Source organism: Panthera onca, chromosome B1, assembly GCF_046562875.1.
Source record: "Panthera onca isolate mPanOnc1 chromosome B1, mPanOnc1 haplotype 2, whole genome shotgun sequence".
Lineage (NCBI taxonomy): Eukaryota > Metazoa > Chordata > Mammalia > Carnivora > Felidae > Panthera > Panthera onca.
The window spans coordinates 168,732,532-168,755,695 of NC_138342.1; the positions used below are offsets into that span (position 1 = coordinate 168,732,532).

Below are 23,164 nucleotides of genomic sequence, written 5' to 3' on the forward strand. Positions count from 1 at the left end.
ACTTCTCAACAGCATCTGGCACAGCCGTCCACTCCCTCTTTCTCAAAAACCTCCTTCTGACTCCTGGGACATCATAATAACACCACCAACCCCTTACCAGACACTTACAGGTGCCAGGCACATTCTCAGTACCTCCGCCCAGGCCAGCCTCTCCCTGGGGGACCCTGTCCATTGCCCTAGCCTTGAATACCAGAAATATGCTAATGACCCTCAGAATTTATAACCCCAGTCAAGCTCCAGATAGGAATGTCTCCAAGGCATCTCAAAATTAACATGCCTAAAATGGAATTCCTGATTTATCTCCCATCCAAGCCTTCACCATCTCGGAAAATGGCACGGTCACACACCAAGCTGCTCAAGCCATAAGCCAGCAGGTTACCCTGGAATTCCTTCATCTCCTCACTCCTACATCAAGGTATATCATTTCTATCTCCAAACATCACACATCAGCCCACTTATCTCTCTACACACAGACACCCCCTGGCCTGAGCTGCCATCACTTCTGGTCTGGTGATACTAGGATAACCACTTCCCAGGCTGCTTGAGACCATTCTTGCCCCCTCCCTTGGGTCTCCACACAGTAGCCAGAGTCATCTTTTCATATCCCAATTTAAATAATGTCACTAGCTGGATTCAAAGCTTCCTTTAATTGCACTCAGAAAAAAATCCAAATTCCTTGTTATAAAACAAATATGTCATGGGGGTGTAATGTACAGCACGGGGAATATGGTCAATAATATTGTAGTAACTTTGTGTGGTGACACAGGATGACTACACTTACCATAATGAACACTGCATAACGTATGGAACTGTCAAATCATTATGTCACGTACCTGAAACTGATGTAATGTTGTATGTCAACTACATTTCAATCTACAACAAAACCCAAACTCCTTGCCGTGGCCTGCAAGGCCCTGTGTGACCTGGCACTGCCTGCCCCCTCCACTTGCTCCTGCTCTTCTCCCCCGGAGTCCCTTCTGCTCCAGCCATGCCAGCTTTCTTTCATTTCCCCAGCAATGCAAACCCCCCACTCCTCCAAACCTCTGCACATGCTATTTCTTCTGCGTGAAATGTTCTCCCCCATTTGTCTTACCTATGGCTTCTCGTTTGTCATGTCTCCGTTACATGTCACCTCCTCAGATAAATTTGTCCTGGCCCCCTGTCCAAGTAGCTCTCCCCTCCTTCCCCATTATCCTCTATTTCTACATCCTGCTCATTTTGCAATGTTAATTATATATTTATCTGTTTACTCCTATCTCCTCCATCAGACTATATAAGCTCCAGGGGTGCAGGGACCATCTCTATCATGTTCTCATGCCTAGCACAGTGCCTGACATACAATAAATATTTGTTAAATAAGTCAACAGAGTAGTAACATAAAAATACAACAAAACCAGAGACCTAACTAGGGAGACACAGTACTAAAGGAAAGTCATGTGATCAGTGCCACATTAAGTATACAGCAAAGTTCTAGAAAGCATCAGTAGAAGACATAGCTAGGAGATGGGGACCAAACAGGCTTTGTAGACTGAATGTTCATGTCCCTCCAAACTGATATGTTCAAACCCTGATCCTCAGTGTGATGGTATTTGGAGGTAGAGTTTCCAAGAGGTAATTAGATCATGAGGGTAGAACCCTCATGATGGAATTTGTGCCTTTATATAAAAAGGAAGGGACACCAGATCTCTCTCTGCGTGCACATTCCAAGGAAGGCCACTTGAGGACATGACCCTCACCAAGAGCTCAACCATGCTGCTACCCTGATCTCAGACTTCCAGCCTCCAGAACTGTGAGAAGATGTTTGCTGTTTCAGCACCCCACCCCCTTCTATGGAATTTTGTTAGAGCAACCCTAAGATATTAAGTAGCAAGCCAGTAGACAGCTCATATCAATGAGTGGAAGTGGAAATAATCAAGGATCCTAGGGCACAACCAAGATGATGGCAGCTGAAAGTGTGCCCTGGTCCCATCTAAGCAAACACACGCACAAGCGTAGGTAATGCCTATGGTAGGAACAGACCTTACTGGTTTACATTCTGATCCTCTCTGCATAGTGGCATCTCTCCCAGATGGGTCATTCCTCCTGCCAATCATCCAGTACTGGAGGGGTTCTTGTGCAGAACTCTGCAAGAGGGGACCTTAGCTAGACAAGGGGTGCACCACCACATCTCTGTGGGGCGTGAGCTCTATGCAGCCCAGATGCCCGGAGAGTTACCCTGGATGGGAAAGGTTAAAGGCACTCTCTGCCCAGCCATGCTAATACCCCTGCAGCAGGCAAAGCCGGAAGATGTAAACTAGATGTCTAGGCAGCAGCTTCTCACCGTGTTTATTTTCCCAGAGCCTTAGTAAAATAATGTTCAAAATTCCAGCTTGGTCTCAATGTATCACAGGAAATTCCAAGAGGAGTCATTTGGGCAGGACCCTTGCTAAGGCCAGCAGCAGGAGCCAGCATGGGATCCCCAGTGTCTCTGGCAAGGCTGAAGATCCCAGGATGCTGCCACACAAAGCGTTTCCCTCCACTGGCAACCTTGCTGGTTAGGTTTGCTTCAGGAAGAGGATGATGTCTGTACCCCATGGCACTCCTGGGCACAGCTTTGCTCTGGAGGTAGACTGGGATGTGGGGTTCTGAGCTCTGCTCAAGACCGGGCAGACCCCTAAGCCAGGTTCATGTGTACAGCTGCTCTCACTGTTACCAAAGTGACCCAGGGGAGACCTGGTAGGTAGCAGAGCAGAACTGTGATGTCAAGAGAACCTGAGTGGAAATGCTATCATCTAGTTTATTGTGTGGCTCTATTCTCGCTGCAGAGGCAACAAACAGTGCTGACGCTGGACTATAAGCAAACTGAGGACAAGGACCTCCACCTACTTCATGAACTCTCTGATCTGAGTATGAGACCTGGTCCACAGTGGATGATCAATAAATAGTTGTCAGATGAATAAAGCAATGGCCCTAAGACCTGCATTCCTCCTGCTCCAGGTGACCCACTGGGCCCAGGAACACTGGCTGGATTCCAGCAGGGCAGCCATTGTGCCCCTCCTGTGCCTGTAGCAGGTATTGCTAATCAATCATTCACAGTCCTCCAGGCAGCCAATCCAAGCTGGCCATCTAGACAAGGCAGAGGTTCTTAAGTTTTGAGAGATCAAGGAACCCTTTAAGAATCTAATGAAAGCAACGCATTTCTCTCTGGAACATACACACAAAACTTTGTATATGATTTCAAGATATTCCAGACCCTCTCCTTTAAAAGAAGTGAAGGCTTGGAAGCCCCAGAGCCCATTCACCCCATGCAAATAATCACCTGCTGCTGTTTATGGAGATAACTCGCTGAAAGCATCAGTCAACAGATTCTACAGAGTCCAAAGGAAGCTGAGGGACCACCCCAAGGAGCCAAGAATCAAATGCAAACCTGTCCACATATACTGCCTACATCCCCAGACATGCCCCAGTGAGGCAAGAGGCTGAGCTTGCTGAAGAGACTCCTCCCCGCTCCCTGTGGACAACCTTGACGGGGGGGGGGGGGGGGGGGGCGGAGGGACGGGGTCCCCAGCCCCTCTGCCTTCCCGGCAGTCCTCCTGGACAAGGACAGTGTCCACTGCACAGGGGGCCCAGGCAGCCAGGGCAGCCCCAGGCTGGAATCTATTTATACACATCCTCAGCACCCAGAGGTTAAATTACAGCCCAGGACATGGCACAGGGCCAGCACCGAGTTATTTATATCCTCTTGGCAGACCAAGAGGAACAGGGCATTTCAGAGGGCCTCTTCTAAACGAGGCCTGAAAGGGACACAGTTTACAGGACAACATAACCATCCTCCCCACAGCTTCCCAGGCACATACACACACACACACACACACACACACACACACACACACACACGTGCGCGCACAATCCAGACTGTCCTTGCAGTAAGTATAAGCGGAGAGTAGACATCAGAAGATTGTGTTAAAAAAAAAAAAGTAGGTCATGGCCCATTGGGGGGCTAGGGTGAGAGAATTCAGCCAAATTCCATGGATTCATTCCAAGAGATTCTCTGGGCTTTCCAGACTCTGTATCAGAAGACTTTTAAAGGAAAAGCCTCTCCTGGACTTAAGTTTACAGCTCTAAAGGCTCATGGGATACAAACCAGACAAAAGCCAGAGACAGAGCATTCAAATTCAGGGCCAGTTGGAACCAGGGAGCAGGAAGCTTCCACGCTGATCCTGGTCCAAAGAGTCAGCGGAGGATTCAGAAGTGCTTCCCATAAACCCTGGCCCCAGCACAGAGATGTCCTTGTTTAACCAAAGGCTTCTTCAAACCCCAACACCTTGTGTTTAGTGACATTTCATAAGACGGCACAGTGGAGTCTGTTAAATATCACACTGGGGATATACAAGGCCTGCCCCTGGGTATGCCACAAAGCAGATCAACAGACTTGCTTTAATGCAGTGCCAGTTGAGGTGGGCTCTGGCAGAGCTGTCCCCCAGGAATCCTGGGCCAAGATTCACTCGGAGAGAAGCATAGCCAGGCCCCAACTCCCCCAGCAGGAAAGCGAAGGGGGCCAGGCAGGCTTGGCAAAGTGAGGACTGGGTGCTATAGCACTGGAGCACCAGGCATGTCCCAAGAGATGCCTGCCAGCAAGAGCCTCATTCTCCAAGAGTCAGCCCAAAGAAGCTTTCCCATGATCCCCATCAAAGCCAGTTTTGTCCGTTAAAGTGACCAGGAAAGGAAGGCTTGGGGTCTCCGTTTCCTGATCCAAACGTCACAGCACTGAGTTCACCCATTTCACAGTAAAGATTTCCACCTGTGGTGCCTATCTTGGAGGGCAGAAACCTGGAAGGACCCAATGCTAGGCAAGAAAGGGAGGGTGCTTCTCCCTAGGCATATGGAGAACAAAGTCTGGGCTACCTCTTCTCTTCATGCCCCCCTCTAGCCACCCATCACCTCCTGGGCTCCTCCGTGACATGGGGAAAGGGTCCATGGATCCGTAAGTCAGGCTTGCAAGAACATGGAAAATCATCAACTCCTCCCCTTCCAGGCCTGTCCCTAGGTCCTTCAAATCTGCCCTCCCATGCCTTCTACCCCAACAAGGGGTCTCTGTTGTATTCTCTTGTGCCAAGAGCTCATCTCCCCAGAAATATACCTCAAGTGGAGGTGCAGGAGGAGAAAGCGGCCCCCAAACCCAGACTCACAGACCTGGGAAGGGTCCTTGCAGACTGGTGAGCGTCCCTACGTGATCAATGAAGAAACCAAGGGCATGAGGAGTGAAATGGCCCACCCGGGACCACTCAGGAGACCAGGGGCAGGTCTGCCAGCTCTAGGGTGACCACGGTGACCACTTCCACCCACCACCTATCAATCTGTTTCACCCCACTGTACCTCAAGCCTCAGCTCTGAGTCATAGGCAAAGCTCCCCAGGAACACCTGGCCAGGCTTTTATAACCCCCAGGCCCTGCCAGCCCCATCCTGGATGCAGATCCTCCTTCAGCCTTGTCCTACCACTTTCAGGACCACACTTTAAATCTGTTCAGGGATGGGAGCTGGGCAGGGAGGGTTAGAGGAATGCCCTGGTTCTAGACTGAGAGCTCACCCTGTCACCTCATCCTGGGGCACCTAGAACTTCAACACTTGACCGAATTCAAACATCTAGAGACTGCACTGTTGGCGGGTCCTGCGATCGCTGTCTAAATTTATGTCCTGTTGCATGGAGCCTCCTCCAGTTGGCTTAGTGCCTCTCAGAGGCTGTCAGCCCTTAGCTCCAGGGACGCCTCATTCCAGACTTTCTCAACCCTTAATCTCATTGAAACACCCCTTCTGGTTCTACAATATGAGGCTTAATCCCCATCTCCTGTTTCTGGCTTCCCCCACCCCTGGAATAAGAAACAAAAAAATCCCTCCGGCTCTTTAAACAGACACAGATGTTCTAGAAGCCTGAAATTATCCTGCTCTCAACTCCCCCCCTCTCACTCAGGACCATGGACCTCCCCCACCCCCACATTGAGGAACCACACACACTGTCCTCCCTTAACACAGGACTCATGAAGGGGATGCTGGTGCTCTTGTGGCTTGTCTGCTACCGCTCCTCATGGAGACGGCTGAGGCCGGCTCGTCCGCTGGCCTTGGTGCACCTGGCCCACAGGTGCGCACAGGCTCCTGCATGTTCCAGCCTGTCGTCACTGGACTTGGACTCAGGTTGGCCCTCCAGTTCCCTCCCAGGCCCAGCTCCTAATCCATCTGTCATTCCACAAACACTATGTGTAACAGCCTGGTGGGTCATGTCAGCACTTAGAAGAAGGAGAGGATGTTATGTGCATTCAAAAACTACCATGCTCCCTTCCAGTGTGCTCTGGAACTCGTGTGGGTCATCATGGTCCCACTTTATCCCAGCCACCACGAGGCACAGAGCTCCAGCTCAGTGACTGCTAGATCGCACACCTGAGGCACTGGCTCCCGACTTCCTTTGCAGGGCCCTGGATTTCTGCCTCTAACCATCCTCTTGTTGTATGTGTGGTTTGTTTTAAATCACCTCAATCAGTGTCTGTAAGTGACAAGGCCTATTTTTTTTAAGTAAACAAAAGAGAAAAGCCTACCATCTTCACAGCTTTCCCAAGCCCTGCAGCGAGCTCTTGGGATCAGGCCTGTCTCTGAACTCAGGCAGTGCTTGTTTTCCAAACCAAAACAGCACTTCCCCTTCATCGAACACGACCCCCCCCACCGGCACTCCCATGGTAGAAAGAGGCCTCTCTTCCCCCTGCAGCCTCTATCACGGGGTGTGTGTGTGTCTCTCTCTCTCCTGTGCGTGCATGTCCTCAACAAGAGGGTTTGCCTCCACTTCTGCCTCCTGCCATGCCTGAACCAACTATAGCTGGTTTCCACCCGCCACTCACTCACTCACACAGATTCACACACTCCCTCTCACACTCATGCACTCTCAAACTCACACACATCCATACGCCCCCCCCCACGTACACACTCTCACACTTCCTCACAGGCACACTCACATACTCTCTTGTACACACATGTACACACCATGAGGCACCATGTCTCAGTCACCCCCTCCCTCAGGAACCTCTCTCTCCTGGATTCTGGCCCACTTCCTCCTGGCTATCCTTCCACCCTCCAAGCCTCCCTGCCACAAGCCCCACTTCCTTTGCCCCTCCCTGAATAAATGGTATTTCCAGAAGAGTTCTGCCTCACTATCCACACCAAAGGCTTCTCTCATCACCTAAACACTGAGGATGCCCAAATCTGTAGGCCTCTCCAGCCTAGACTCCCTCTTGGGCTCCACCAATCCACCCTGCACCATTTCACTCACTGCTGGGGCTTTAATCACCAACGAGGTGCCCAGCAACTCCCAAACCCACTTCTCCACTCCAGCCTCTTTACTGAGCATGCCCCAGACATTGCCTGGGGCATGGCAATGGTCCTCCAGGCACCTCAAATGCTACACACCCAAAACCCCCACACACACTGAATGGCTCCTTCATCCCATAATTACTTAACTAGGAAACATAGTGGTCACCGTTCATTTATCCATTCAAGAAACGTCTGTGGAGTGCTCACCATGTGCCAGGCTTTACGTGTAGGACGAGGTATGGAGTAAACAAAACAGAAATGACTTCTGCCTCCAGGGAACTTTCAACCAATCACCCAGTCCTGTCAAGTCTACTTACCAATCATATCTGAAATGATACACTTCTGTTCATTCCTACAGCCACTATCTGAGTCCAGTCCAGGATGCTACACTGGAAAAAGCAGTGTGGATGGATGGATCCCAGCTCTGAAATGTATGAGCTGTGTGACCTTAGGCAAGCTACCTTCTATGTCTCTATCTCCTCTTTTGACAGATAAAGATGATAATAGTTATCTACCCGGTAGTTTTGTTGTGAGAATTAAATTAGACAAACCATATAATAAACCAGCATCCAGGACACAGTAAGCAATCTCTGAATATCTCTGCGCCACCATGGCCTCTATTTCTGCAGCAGCCCCACCTGTGGCCTCCCCACCTCACAACCCACACTCCATGTGCACCCACCATCTGCAGTTCCCCATGAGGCCAGGTTCTCTCCTACCCTCCAGCCTTTTGCATATGCTTTTCCAGCTGACACATTCCCTGGCTTTCACCTTCTCATTTTTCAAGGTTTAGCTCAAGGCCCCCTCCTCTAGAGCCCCAGACTAAAGCAGATGTCCCTACCCCATGCTGCCTCATCTGAGAGCCACTGCACTGGGATCCCTGCTTTGTCTGCGTCCCCTTCTGGACAGGCTGTTCCTCAGAGAGCACAATGTTCACCTCTGCACACCCAGGTCTTAGAACTGAGCGCTGGGTGCAACAGGGACTCAACAAATGCTTAACAACAAACAGGGAAGACATAAGAACTATACAGAAGCAAATTTCAACTCACGGTAATGACAACCGAAAAAAACCTTGCTAATAATCAGGCTATGCTTATTAAAATGGAGTATACACCAGGCTCTGTGCTAAGCTTCCGACACACATCATGTCACCTAATCCTCACAATAACCGAATGTGGACATTTTTACTCCTGTTTACAGGTGAAGGAATGGCAGCGACTCAGGAAATTTTTACAACTTGCTCCGAGTCACACAGCTAGTAAGTAGAAAAGTCAAACCTGGGCAGTCAGACTCGAACCCACACCCTGCCCCAGCACCAGACTGGCTCAGCTCTCCGTGTGTAAGGAGCTGCCTCTGCGATTTAGGAGGGCCCCATCCTGCCCGCCACATGACCTCAACGGGACATGAGGTGGCGGTTTCCTTAAGGAGTGGGGCCGAATTCACTGAAGGTCCCTTCTCAGCCCAGCAGACTCTAGGGTCTATGAAATTCTATGCTCGCTGGGTTGTTCACCATGGATTCCCACAGTGCTAAGCACGAGTGAACACAGAGAAGGCAGACAAACCGTAAACGCGGGTCAGAACGAGCAAGTGGACGGCAGGTGTCTGCGCCCGCACGCCAGGGCCCGGGAGCGCGGAGTGGGGGCTGCGGGCGGACATACCGGCACAGGTGGTCGGTGCGGCACACGCCGCGGAGATCCAGGCAGTTGGGCTTCTCCTTGTCCTCGTAGGAGCAGCTGGGCAGGATGGTCTGCCGGCGGCGCTCGGCGCACGCCCGGTCTCGGCAGGAGCAGAAGAGCATGCGGTAGGTGTACTCGCCCGGCACGCGGTCGAAGAACTGGCGCAGGGCCTTGTGGCACTTGCGGCGGTTGCAGCGCTCCGCGGGAGAGATCTCGCGGTTGCAGATGGAGATGTAGGAGGAGCGCAGCTTCTTGCAGTTGTCGTTCAGGTTGCAGGCCTTGGCGGCATCCAGGCAGTGGTTGCTCTTGGCACTGGCCACCGGGTCTGCCCCTGTCCCTGGGGGTGAAGGAAAGGGAGGTCACGGGCCTGCTGGGGCACGGGAAGACCACCGCCACAGGCCCACTGGGCACACCTCCCAGGGTTCAAGATGCCCTCTACCTCAGTTTCCTCCTCCGTGAAACGGGTCACCCAACAGGCACTAAGGATTAAAATGGGGGAATACACAGCTTAGGACAGCACCTGGTGCACAGCCAGCCTTACCTGTGGTGAGTCAAGATGATGAGGAATGTTAATCCAGGCTCACTTAAAACTTACCACGACCCAAAAGGCAAGCAACTAGAGGGGAGTGGGTTGCTCAGTGGGTTAAGTGTCTGACTCTTGATTCCAGCACAGGTCATGTTTGTGAGATAAAGCCACCCAGCTCTTTGCTGACACTGTGGAGCCTGCTTGGGATTCTCTCTCTTCCTCTCTCTCTGTCCCTCCCCGACTCGGGTGTGCCTGCTCTCTCTCTCTCTCAAAATAAAAAAATAAACATTTTTTTTAAAGGCAAGCAACTAGGTAGGTGTTCATGCCCTGTTCACAAAAGTAGATAATGGGAAATAAAATGACTGGTTCACGATCACACAACTGAGTGGCAGGTGAGGCAAGATGGGCTCCCAGGCCCCTGAGCACCCTGCAATGGTACACTTGAACAGGCTTCTGCTCTGGGTACTGCTGGCATTTAGGGAGGGACAATTCTCATCATGGGATCTTCAGCAGCCACCACTACCACCACCCTCACCCCCACCACAGGACCACTGAAAACTGTCCCTACACATTTCAAAATGCCACATGGCAGGGGTGCTACAGCAGCTAGTTAGCATGGAGAACCCCTAAAAAGGAAGCTCCAGGTGGGAGCCCCGGCAGTAGAGGTAAGAGGCTGAAGTCCAGCCTCAGACTTTAATGGGGCTGAGCGCATAACCAGCTAAAGGGCACATGTGCTAGATGTTAGGACTCGGCCGTTAGCACCACGGCTTTGAGCTCTGCCATTGGAGTGAGATGTCTTGGACACGAAGCAGGATTCCCACAATCTGTAAAGCTCCCTTTGTGCTGGCTACCCCATCCCACAAGTCTCAGCTCTTCTAAGGACCACCTGACCCTCCACTGCCAGCTGACCCCACCCACAGTGCCTCTTGTCCATCCTGATGACAGACTGGAGGGAGGCAGGAATCCAGCCCATACATGCCCACCTGAGACATTCTGGGGAGAGCCAGATGGGAGACCACCTAGCCCTACCTCTTGATTTTACAGCTAAGGAAACTGACGCACTGAGTGGGCAAGGCCACCCAGCACACTGGTGGTAAACCAGAGCAGGAACCAGGTCATGCCAACACTGTGTACACCAGAAGAATCATCAGCTTAGGTTTTAGGATGGATGAGCCTTAGCCTTTTCACTCATTCTTCATCTAGCCTGTATTTACTGAGCACCATCCACTTCATGCAAGGTCCTGGGAGGTGGTGGGGAGGACACAAACTGAGGCAAGCTAACACCATGCCCCACACCCCGCCTCCCGTGGCCAGCCCAGGTGTCCGAGCATTCCCAGCACCATTCCTGGTGTTCAGGTCTCTTGGTCATTAAAGATCTAGCAAACCCCACCTCTGCACAGCCCTCTCTTGGCTAGGTGCTGTGTCAGATAGAAATGTGTAAGAGGAGGCCCCATTCTCAAAGAGCTCACAAATCTAGCTAGGAAACCAAGAAGCAGTAGCATAGCAGTTAAGACTGGGTGTTATAGAACTGAGCCATCTGTATTCAACTCCTGGCCCTGCTACTTACTAGCTGTACAGCTTTGGACAAATGACTGAATCTTCCTTTGCCTCAGTTTCCCCATCTGCAAAATAGTACCTACCACATAGCACGGTTGTGAGTGTGAATGAGATAGCTCATTTTTTCCTCTCTCCTGCATGATAATTTTGCTCTGTCTACTAGATCATCCCCATCAGCTACTATATCACCCATCTTTAAGGGAAAAAAGCCTCCTTGTGACCATATAGCCACCATTAAGGTAATCCTATTTTTCTGCTCTCCTTTAGAGCAAAAGCTCTCAAAGGAGTCATCCATACCAGCGATCTCTTTCTCCCCTTCTGGTCTCACCTGGACCCACTGCAGCCTAGCGTCTGCTTCCCCCTCTTGCCAGTGGTCAGGGATCCTGGGGCTTCCTCCTCCTCAGCCCATCTGGACACTAGACACAGCAGGTTACCCCATCTGGCCCTCTTTCCTCACAGTCTTGCCCTCTCCACTGGGCTTCCTGCTGCCACCCTGCATTCACCTTCACAACTATCCACCTTTTCCTCCAGGGCTCAGCCCCTCTTCTCTATGTGCACCCACTTCCCAGGGCACTCATGGCTTGTCCCCAGCCAAGCCTCCCCGTGAGTACAAGATTCACACGTCCAGCTGCCTGTTTACTTGCCCACTCTACCTGAAAGGCTGACACTGCATCTCAACCTTAACAGGCCCCAAACCAAACCCGCACATTCCCCCCAATGCTGTTCCCCCACCCCAGTTCCCCTCATCTGTATGAAAACAACTCACCCTCCCACTAGCTCAGGCTAAAATTCTAGGTACTCCCTTGACTCCTCTCTCATTCACACACCACGTCAGAAAAACCAACCAGTTCCACCTCCAGAATACATCCGGGATCCAACCACTTCTTACCGCCACCACTGCTCCCAGTGTGGTCCAAGCCATCATCACCACATCCTGGCAAGAGCCTCCTTCCTAGGCTCCCTGCTCTATCCTCGCACCCACCCCACCCCCTGCCTCAAAACAATCCTCTCATCGCAGCTGGAATGAACCTTCTAGAACATAAGGCAGAGAGATAATGCTCCTAGGCCTCAAAGCTTCCTATGGCTTCCCCTCATTCAGAGGCTTGGGCCTGGTCTTCAAGGCCCTATATCTGTGCTGTCCAATATGGTAGCCACTAGCCACATGTGGCCATTGAACCTGAAACGTGGCTAAACCCAAAATGAGATGTCCACACCAGATTTTGAAAATACACTCCAGATTTTGAAGATTCACTAAGAAAAAAAATAATAAAGCATTTCATTAATAATTTTTTAGTTTGATTATATATTGAATCAATAATATTCTGAAAATATATTAAGCAAATGTATGGTTAAAATTAATTTTACTTGCTTCTTTTTACTTTTTTAATGTGGCTATTAGAACACTTAGAATTATGTAGATGACTCATATTTCTGTTAGCCAGCACTGCTCTATGTGACCTCACCTCCTCCTCCTGGTCACTTCCTCCATTCCAGCCACACTGGCCTCCTTGCTTTTCCTGGAATGTGCCCTGACCTCAGGGCCTTCGCACTTTCTGCTTCCGCTTCCTGGAAAGCTCTCCTCCATGACCTTTCCTCACTTCTTTCAGGTCTCTGCTCAAATGTTACCTTATCTGTGAATCCTTTCCGACCATATACGTAACAAGAAGTCACTCCCTTTACCCTTTCTCTGATCTCTTTTTCCCACAACTCATCACCATCTGCCAGAGTATACACTTCCTTAATCATTTGTTTGTGTTACATATAAACTCCATTTGAAAGCAGGGGCTTTATTGGTTGTACTTACTGCCAAATCCATACTTCCCAATGCCTGGTACATGGTAGGTGTTGAATGCAAATTTGACGAGTGAAAGAATAAATGTACTTAGAACAATATCTAATACGTAACAAGTACTTAGAAGTTGTTGGCTAATACTATTAAAGAAGCCAAACTGATGTGGAGCCAGCAATAGTGGTCAATACAAGGCCATGTCTAATCAAGTATCAATGTAAGGGCCCAGTCCAGAAGGACTCAGATGTGAAAGTCAGGAGACAATGGATGAAGACTGGGCCTCACCTCAACACCCTGCCAACAACAGCCCTAGAATGGCAGAGAAAGTTCCCTCTCTTCTTGTTGTGAAAGCAAAAGGGGGATTAAGGCCAAAAAGGAATCAAGGTTGGTTTTCAACTCTTTACTAAAGGCCTACTAGGTGCAAGCACTTCCCCAGAGACCCAGCTGGAGACAGGGGAGTGGCCCATGGCAGTGCTAAGCTGTGCATCAGGGAAGTCAGGGTGCTGTAGCAGCAGAGAGGAAAGCATCCTGCCCAGACCAGGGGCCACAGAAGCAGTGACATCTCGGCTAAACCTACAGGATGAGTCAGAGGAAGCAAAAAGAGTAGGAACGGGGTCCCAGGCCAAGGGAACAAAGAGCTGGGGCAACAGCTGGGAGGACCTGACAGCAATTCAGGATACCTGGACACAGAGACCAAAAGTGAGGCCCAGGAGAGCACAGCGAGAGCTTGTCCCCGGTGGGGTGCGGCCTCCCAAGCTGTCCCCTAAGCTGCAGCCAAACCAGCCTGCCCGCATCGAGATCCAAGGACACACATCCACACAAAGGCTATTCTGGGGACACCACCTCTACACCAGACAGGTTGTTCTTCTGTGTTTCTTGCACCTGTCAGGATGCTGGCGGGCAGAGGGGAAGAGCAAGCAAAGCAGCCTGGGGCGGAGGTGGAGGAGAGCAGAGAGTGAGGATGGAGGGGGCCCCCAAAGAGGAGCAGGGCGACAACGCACGCGGAGCAGCAGCTAATTTAGGCCCGCGGCTGCTTTTAGGTTCCCCAGGTGCCCTGTTCCTGCTCCTCTCAGCGTGTTCCTGAGCTAATGCCGCTGTAATTACAGCCTCAGTGCCTTCCATTTGTAGTCTGAATAGTGAAAGCTTGTGCTAGGGGGTGGGAAATGTAAACCCCTGGGCCAAAACTTGGTAAATTTCCTAGAAAAAAAAAAAAAAAAAAAACAATAAATGTGGCAACAGTAACAGCAATTGCCTAGTTACAGGGAAGATGCCCCTTCTGATCCTCCCTGAGCAGGTACCGGCCCTGTGGAGAACGGCCCCAGAAGCTGGCCCAAGCACGGCTTTCCCTACCAGTGAGGAGATATGTGCCGGGGAAAGGCAAGCCCACCAGACAGCCCCTTCCCACATCCACTCTCTCCTTCACCACTGAGCGCCCCTCCCATGGGTTCAGAAGGCTTTGTTTTCTCTTCAGGAACCCCTACTGGGGGAGGAAGGAGAAATGCTGGATTGCAAACAACAGCCTCACCCAGTGTGGGCCTGAGCCCCTGAACTAAAATGTGCAAAGGGCAGGGAGGGAGGCCCCTGCTACCCCACCCCTCCGTCCCCTGCAGAGACCACACAGGAGCTGAGAAGGACCCAGGAACTAGAAGTTCATCGTAGGCCTGGGCCAGCCAGCTCTCCACACTCACTCTGCTCCTACCCACGCGGGTCTCCCACGCCTGCCGAGAGGAGCCCAGCTGGGCCAAGGAGTAGATGAGAAACAGCTGCCTCAGGGTGTGTGAGTGGGGATTGAACCATGCCTGGTACTTTTCCAAAACCGCAGTGAACTCAGCCTCCCAGCTCCAGCCCCTGGGGACATGGCTTGGCTTTTTCACGCCCTTCATGCCCTTCCCTTCCTGTCCCTCCGTGACAGCAGGGCCAGGAAACAACTGCAGAAGGGCTCCCTCACCCCAGCGAAGCCTCACCCACCTCCCCTCTTCCCTCCTGGGGGGCTCCCCTGAGCCAAAGACCATGTGTCCCTGGATCGTCAAACTGGTATCTTTAAAATATCCGTGTGACACCATATGGAGATGGGCTCACCACACAGCAGTCAAATTTCTCTTTCAAATCTCTTAATTCTCAAATGAAATCTTTAAATTTCTCAATTGACTCACTTTTTTAAATTTTTCAATACCTACCCGGATTTGTCCTAAATGATAACATCTATGTTAGTTCTGCATTTTTCTACTATGTGTTAAAATGCACTGCTATTAAAATAACAACACTGGGTGGCTCAGTTGGTTGAGCATCTGACTCTTGATTTGGGCTCAAGTCATGAGATTGAGCCCCGCATCGGGCTTTGTGCTGACAGCATGGAGCCTGCTTGGGATTCTCTCCCTCTCCTTCTCTCCCTGCCCCACCCCCACTCACACACTCTCTCTTTCTCTAAAATAAAAATAGTTAATTAATTAATTAATTAAACAAAATAAAATTAAAGTATTTATTCTTATGCCCATCTCCCATTCCCTCAGCAGTGTGCCTGGTCAGTTCTGGTTGGTCTGGTCAGTGGGAGGGAAGTAACTGATTTACAGTCAAGGTTCTTAAATTTCATTGCATTGGTTGAGTCACTTGAAGTGCCTGTTACACGCAAATGCACAGGCCCCATGCCTTTCTGTCAAGAGCTCTATGGCTGGTCCCTAAGAATCTGGATTTCACAAGCTGCCCTGTGACTCTGAGGCTGCCTTCCAAAGTTGCAGAACCACTGACTTGGAGCACAGGCTGAGTTGCCAATGCCCATTCCTCAAATATGCACACATCCCACCCAGCACACCATTTACCAAGCCCACCCTCAGCAGAAGGCAATTTGTAGAGCATGCCTTCTGGGGCTTCACCCCCCCGCTACCCAAACAAGAAGCTCATCAAGGTAGACTTTCTAACAACCAACAGGCCTCTCCCCGTGGGAACAGAAATAAGATGCTCACCATTCTATGATACTTGCAGGCTAATGGGTCCTCAGGTGTTTCTGCTCCCTTTCTGGCCTTCCAGGAATCTGCCAGACTGGTTGCTTGCCCCTAACCCCTTTTCCAGCTGCAATGTCCAGCCCCAAGTCCACACTGAGCCCCTGGGCACCCACACAAGTATAAGACTCTGACGGCTGCAGGGAGTGAGAAACCTCCCATCCCACCTCGTTTGGAAACAGGCTAAAAGGAGTCTACCCTGGCCCCATGCAAACACAGCATGTATACACACAGAAACACGTTCATATATACAGGGGTCACAGCCACACTGGCTGCCTTCATGCACAGCCCCCAATTTCCTATCAACTGCCAGTCAGTCACACAGCTGTCAGTCAACAAATATTTTCAGATACTGACCACATGCTCTAGAAATCCAGCTGCGAACTGGAAAGACAGAGTCCCTTCCCTCCAGAGGCTTTCAGTCTAGTGAAAGACCAGTAATAAACATATAAATAGTAAGGTAATTTAAAGTGCTGATGGGTCACCTGGGTGGCTCAGTTGGTTGGGCATCCGACTTTGGCTCAGGTCATGATCTCACAGTTTGTGGGTTCAAGCCCCGCATCGGGCTCTGTGCTGACAGCTCAGAGCCTGGAGCTTGCTTCAGATTCTGTGTCTCCCTCTCTCTGTCCCTCCCCCACTTGCACTGTGTGTGTGTCTCTCTCACACACAAATAAATAAACATTAAAAAAATTAAAAACAAAAATAAAGTGCTGATAAATGCCATGAAGAAAATACATAAGGAAATTCAGAAGAGAATGACTGGGGTCTGGAAGGGGCTGTCCTAGGAGGTAACATCCAAGTTGAGATAGAATGATGGGCAGGAGTAAAATGTGCAAAAAATCCAAAGTAAGAGAATCCCAAGCAAAAGGAAAAGCAGGTGCAAAGGTCCTGAGACAAGCATGACCTTGGTGTGTTCATAGGCAAAAGGAAACATAAAGTGGCTGGAGCTTCCTTAATGAAGCAAAAGTGAAAGAAGAAGCCACAGGTGGTGGTCTAGGTAGAGTGGTAACTACAAAGATGTCAAAAACTGAGCCCATTCGGCAAATAACTTAGAGAGAAAACCAACAGGATGGGTCAGATGCTGAATAGGAAGAAAAAGAAATCCTGGAAAACTCTGAAGTTTTGGGCCGGAGCACCAGGTAGATGGTGGAATCACTTTGTGAAACAGGAAAGACCTAAAGGGGAGAAGGAGGGCAGAACTGAACACATAATTCTGTTTTCACTGAAGTCTGAGATGCCTACTAGATGTCCAAGTGGAGATACTGAAAAGGCAGAAGAATCAATGAGTCTGGATTGCAGAAGGTACATCTGAGCGAGAGGCATAAAATACCATGACTGACATGGAAGCTATTTAGTGTCATAAGACTAAATGAGGTTGCCTAGTTTGAGGGTGACAATAAAGAAGAGGAAAGGGGTCAGGACAAAGCCTTGGACATCATCATGTAGTGGACATTGGGAGGTGGTGGAAAGTCAGGAGACACTGGTGTCATGGAAGCCAAGACAAGAACTTCAAAGAAAAGGACAGTCAACTGAGTCCAAATAATTAGGGACATAAGGGTGAGCAGAGAGGCCATCAACAATGAGATGTCAACAAAACAAACTAAATAGGGATGGATGGAAGGCAGGAAAGGTGGGAGCTAAGGGGAGCCCATCTTCCCTGTTGGGCTATAGCCATCTGCACCATCACCTCCACACCCCTCAGCCTCATGAGGCCATCCACACCCAGCCACCACTCAAGATTCCCTGATTTTCCCAACACGGAGCACTCACTACATGTAAAGCACTGCTAGGAGAAATGAACCAAACCGGCAATGCTCCTGCCCTCCTGGAGCTTACATTCTAGTGGAAATGAAGAGATTATAATCAAGTAACAAATGGAAAATTACCCTTGGCCTGAGGCTCGCTCCACAGGCTTCACAGTGTCCCTGCTGGGGGCCAGGCTGGTGATTATGAGCAGGAACTCTGGCCCAACTGGGAAGCAGAGGACCTGGCAGGGGCAGGCAGCCTCTGGCAGTTGAGGCTCTGCACAACTATCAGAGCAAGCATGTGCAGACAGGTTATGTGACCTCTTTGAGCCTCATTTTCCTCACCTGCAAAATGAGGATAAAACACCCAGGCTGCCTACACACAGGACTATGCTAAAGATTAGACTGGATAATGTAGGTAAAAATGCCTCACACAGTTTCCAGTCCATGGCACATGCACCATAAATGCTTGTTTAAGAATGTGTTCCCCGGCTGGAAAGATCTTCCCCCACATCTCTGTTTGCACATAACCCTGCTAAAAGAAGTCCAACCCATGCACCTCTTGCCCCAGGCTCACACACGACACCCAAAAGATAGAAGGGTCCCCAGTCACTCACTGGTGAGCAAGAGGCAGACTTCAGAGCACCCTCTGCTCATCCAGAAGCCTAAGAGAGCACCACCTCCAGGATCTTCCTCTCAGCTGGGAGCGGTGGCCAGGAGCCCCATACCATCCGCATGAATGCATCTGCATACCGTCAGCTTCCCCAAGAGATGACCTTGCACTCCCAGCATGCCTCGCCTGCCAGTCCTCTGTCCTCACTCAAGGCCCAGGGACCCAGCGGGACCGCAACCTTCATTCCCCCCACCGCTCAGGGTGCCTCCCCCCGCCCCCCACCAAGTGGCAGTGCTAGTCCAGGCTCCCCACCTTATATCCTCAACCTTCTCTGGGACTCTCCCCTCACCTCCATCCCCACACAACACACAGCTACCCCAGCATCCTCCAGGGTCAGCTGTATTTTTGGAAGCAGACCAACACACCAAAAGTCAATTTGATGAATGGCAAATTCACTGAAAATCGATTCCAAAATCGATTGCTTTTTGAATATCATTTTATATTTTGTCAAATCTTAACCACTGTTGGTATGCTTTCTCCAATTCTTCAAAAGGCATATTAGGCTTAATTTTGTGTTTTAAGCAATTAAAAATTAAAATTTCATTATTTCACACTTTAAGGGACTTTTTCAGCCACTTTTGAGGGTTATACGTCTTTTTAAATGTAGTTTGGGTGGGTTTGTTTGTTTAATTAGGATTTTTACCATGCTCACACCAGTTCCCACAACAGTATATCAGCTTTAATTCTGTATTTATAACAATTAAAAGCCAAAATTGAGGCATTTCATATTGATGTGATTCACCTGTACCTTCATCAGCATTTTTTATTTTTGGTGAATGGATGCAGGATTGGAAGCACCAACCATAAGCTAAATTTTTTTAATGATTATGAAATAAACTCTTCTCACCATAAGAAGTCCTTCTTCACAAGAAATTCCAAAAGCCACCTACAGTTGCTGTTTTTACCTTGCTACCTCACATCCTCTTTTCCATCCTCTCCAAATCAAGCTTCCAACCCACAGCCCCACTAAGGACACTCCAGTCAAGGTCATTAGTGACCCCCATGCTGCCGAATGCCATGGTCATGTCTCGAAACATTCCTAACTTGACCTCTTGGCTACATTTAGCATGTCTTACCCCTTCCTCTCTCCTGAGACCCGTGCTTTTCTTGGCTCCCCCTGGTACCCTTCGCACTGGCCTTCATCTCAGCCTCCTCTGCTAGCTCTTCGTCCTCTGCATTGGAGAGCCCCCACCTACCTCCCCCTCGGTCCACACACTCTCACTAGGTGACCTCATGGGTCCAGAGCTTTAAACACCATCTATATGCTAACGACTCTCAATCTATATATCAACCCTAACCTCTCCTCAGAACTCCAGGCTTACATCCAACTGCCTACTTGGCATTTCCAGACAGAGGTCTAAAGGTCTGACTAGTATCTCCAGCCTACTGTGGCAGACAGAGAACTCTCCTCCCCCTTCCCCATCCTGATATATGGCAGTCCCATTGTTGTTCAAGCCTAAATTACCACAGTTGTCCTTAGCTCTGTGCCACCACAGATTCCAGATCATACACCCTACTGTCTTAGGACTCTGGCCAGTGCAACAGCCTCTAACTGCTCTCTGGCTCCCACCGCTGCCCATGCCCCTCCCTGCCCCATGATCCACTCTGCCACAGCGCAAGAGTAAGCTTTCAAAAGCATAACTCGGGGTGCCTGGGTGGCTCAGTCGGTTAAGCGTCCGACTTCAGCTCAGGTCACGATCTCGCGGTCCGTGAGTTCGAGCCCCGAGTCAGGCTCTGGGCTGATGGCTCAGAGCCTGGAGCCTGCTTCCGATTCTGTGTCTCCCTCTCTCTCTGCCCCTCCCCCGTTCATGCTCTGTCTTTCTCTGTCTCAAAAATAAATAAACGTTAAAAAAAAATTTTTTTTAAAAAGCATAACTCATACTGTGCTACTCAAGTGCCTAAAATCCTAGAAAGGTTTCTCATCACTCTTAAAATGAAATCCACAGTCCTTAACTTACCTGCAGCATCCCAGTGATCTGGCCGCTGCCTACCTAGGTGCCCAACCTCCCAAACCACCACCTCCACCTCACTCGCTGGGTCCCAGGCCCCACCCTCCCTCACAGTGTCCTGCCCTGGGGACCTTTCCCTAGATGTGCTCTCTGCGATTCCACAGACTTCCCATGGCTGGATCCTTCCAGGGAGTCAGACTTTGGCATTCCCAATCTGGATGACCCACCAGCCACCTCTGTCCTGTCCTCCTATTTAATCCTTGCATGCCATTCAGCACTTTCTGTTGTTACTGTTAATTTGTTTGTTGGCTTGTTTTCTGTTTTTCTCTGTCTCAGGCTAATCGAAATAAGCTCCAGAAGAGCAACAGTCTCCCTTGCCTTGTTTGTTCACTGACATTTCCCCAGCACCTAGAACAGGGCACAGCACCCAAGGGATTTTCCTGGAGTCTAAGAATGAATTCACATACACACTGCTTCTGCAGGAGGGGACAGAAGCATCCAGAAGATGACATAACCTCCACACTGTAGGAAGCCCCAAAATACACATACAGAGGTTTAGTCCACTAATTATTTTTGTTAATCACATGAAGATAGCCTTCCCATCCTCTAATGTCCCTCTGTATTCACCCCTGCACCAGTGTTCTCAGGGCTTCCCTAGGAGGTAGAAAAGAGGGCTGAGGGCAGTGATTGTTCCCCTGACAGAAGGGCCACATCACCCCCTCCACTTTTTCATTCCCACTCAGGCACAACATACACACACACACACACACACACACACCCCACCTCATACATACATACCACTCCATACAACCACACAAACACACACACCCCCACACACCTCACACACACATACCACCCCACATATGCATACACATACCAATTCATACACACATTCCACAAACACATAACATGCTCACAGTGCACATGCGCACACGCACGCACACACACACCTCCCTCCACACACTCTGACCCCAGTCAAACCTGTTCCTTTCTTTCAACAGCCTAGGGGTTAAAGGAGCGCATCAACAGATATGGTTGGAAGAGGCATTCCCAGGGCAGTTACCCAAAACCTGCCTTCCACCAGGATAAATCAGGTGAGCATAGTTCATGGCTAAGCCAGGAGCGTGCTCAGGGGGTGGAGAGGGAGACAGAACCTTGCAGAGCCATCTGAGAGCCTCTCAAGAGCAGAGACCCAGCCCAGAACCACCCCACATCCCCACTGCTGGCAGAGCCTGGCTTATATACCCAAGGGGAAACAAGTAGGTGCCCCTGGGAGATATTGTTTTAGAAGTACCAGAAAATGTCTTCACCCCAGAAGCCTCGTCCCAACCATGACATGTCAAATTTTACCATTACAAAGCGTTTCCTTGGGGTTAAACTTTGTTCTCTCCTGTTCTACTCATTCTTTCCTTCTTGCCTTCTTCTCATACCAATTTCTTCTTTGGACACAAAGACAATGAAACATGAAGTCACCAACACACCCCGCTCACACCTTAGTACAAGCAAATCCTCCCACCCAATGACAGGACCCCGAGTCACCAGCACTGATAGGAGAGGGGAAGAAATGAAACACAAGGGGGAAACGCCTTGGCACCCCTTGATGGGGAGGCTGGCCTCCTCCCAGGTGCTCCCACCTGCTGCTCAGCATGGCAGAGTCACTGCTCACCTGACCCCATCCACCTAGTCACCTCCCCTCTCCCTGTCCCCACAGTCCCTGTCTGCCCCGCCCCACACCAGCTCTCCCTGGCCACCAGATGAATTCTTCCTGAAAGGGAAGGTGTAAGAGGTGACAGAGCTGCAGCTAAAGCCCAATTTTCGTTGACACTCAGAGACTCTGACAGCTGTTAGAAGAAGAATGTGATTTTGAAATTTAAATAACACACTTCTGCATTCGGCTCAGGGAGACAACCTGAGGATAAGCAGTTTATCACCTAAGCCACTGTGCAGAGGGGCAGGGAGAGAGGCTGCCTGTTCCTTCAGTTCCTCCCCTGATATCCCCAAACCTCCCCTACTACCACCTCACAGGGGCTGCCTCAGAAGGGGGTTTCTGAGAGGCACCAGCCCACAGGCTGAGGCTGAGCCAGTAACGCCCTGGCTCACCCATTCCTGCTAAGCAACACGAAGGGAGGAGGGACTGGTGGCACGAAGGCTCAGGCCCCCCCTCAGAGGAGCAGGGGAAGGGAACAGGCCTCCCTAGGCACCCAGCAGAGCACTGAGGCAACCTTCACAGGGGACTGGCTCTGGAGCCCAGTACTAAGCCTCTCCCTCATCCAAGGGCAGCTCAGCCCCTCCCCAGGGACCCAGGCTCCCTAGCCAAGCAGTCATGCACAGCTCCATCCAGGAGAAGTCTGGGGCAGGAGTCCCAAGGGAAGAGACCCCAGAGAGGCCAATCTCCCATCTGCCACAAGGGTCTGTATTCACTGTTCTCAGAGCCCACCAGGCCCAGAAGATGTGTGGTTCCTTCATCATCCCAGGTGAGCCAGGCCTCCCTCTAGGCCATGACACTACCAAGAATGGCATTCCCAGGCCCCCATGTCTCCTCTTCCAAGACTTTCCTGATTTCCCCAGGATACTTGAACTCTCACGGCAGCACTTGGTCTACACTGCCACCAACAATAAGCCTCCTCATGGGTGTCTAAGTGGGTGTCTGCCTACCCCAGTAGACAGTGAGGACATGAGTCTGAGTCACTCTAAAGCAGTGTCTGACGCAGTATCAGGAACACAGAGAGCTCAATGTTTACTGAACAAAACATGTCGGTCCCCGCCCCATCTCTCCCATGAAGCACTTATGAGCAACCCGCCCTTCTGTAAACCTCAGATACTCCTAAGATGGAGCACACACAGGCCCCCTCAGACTTGCTTGGCCCTCTTCATCACCTTTCCTTGTCCGGTCTAACACCCCACACTAAGCCATTAGTTCC

General features: G+C 50.4%; 1 protein-coding gene across 3 annotated transcripts in view; it reads right to left on the reverse strand.

The window, feature by feature from the left end:
• Positions 1–23,164, reverse strand: part of GFRA2 (GDNF family receptor alpha 2) — a 96,994-nt gene that overhangs the window by 44,406 nt on the left and 29,424 nt on the right. For all 3 annotated transcript variants that reach the window (XM_060653353.3, XM_078445463.2, XM_060653354.3), the window contains exon 4: positions 8,991–9,345. In XM_060653353.3, coding sequence (XP_060509336.1) covers positions 8,991–9,345 — 355 coding nt within the window. The remainder of the gene's footprint in view (positions 1–8,990; positions 9,346–23,164) is intronic.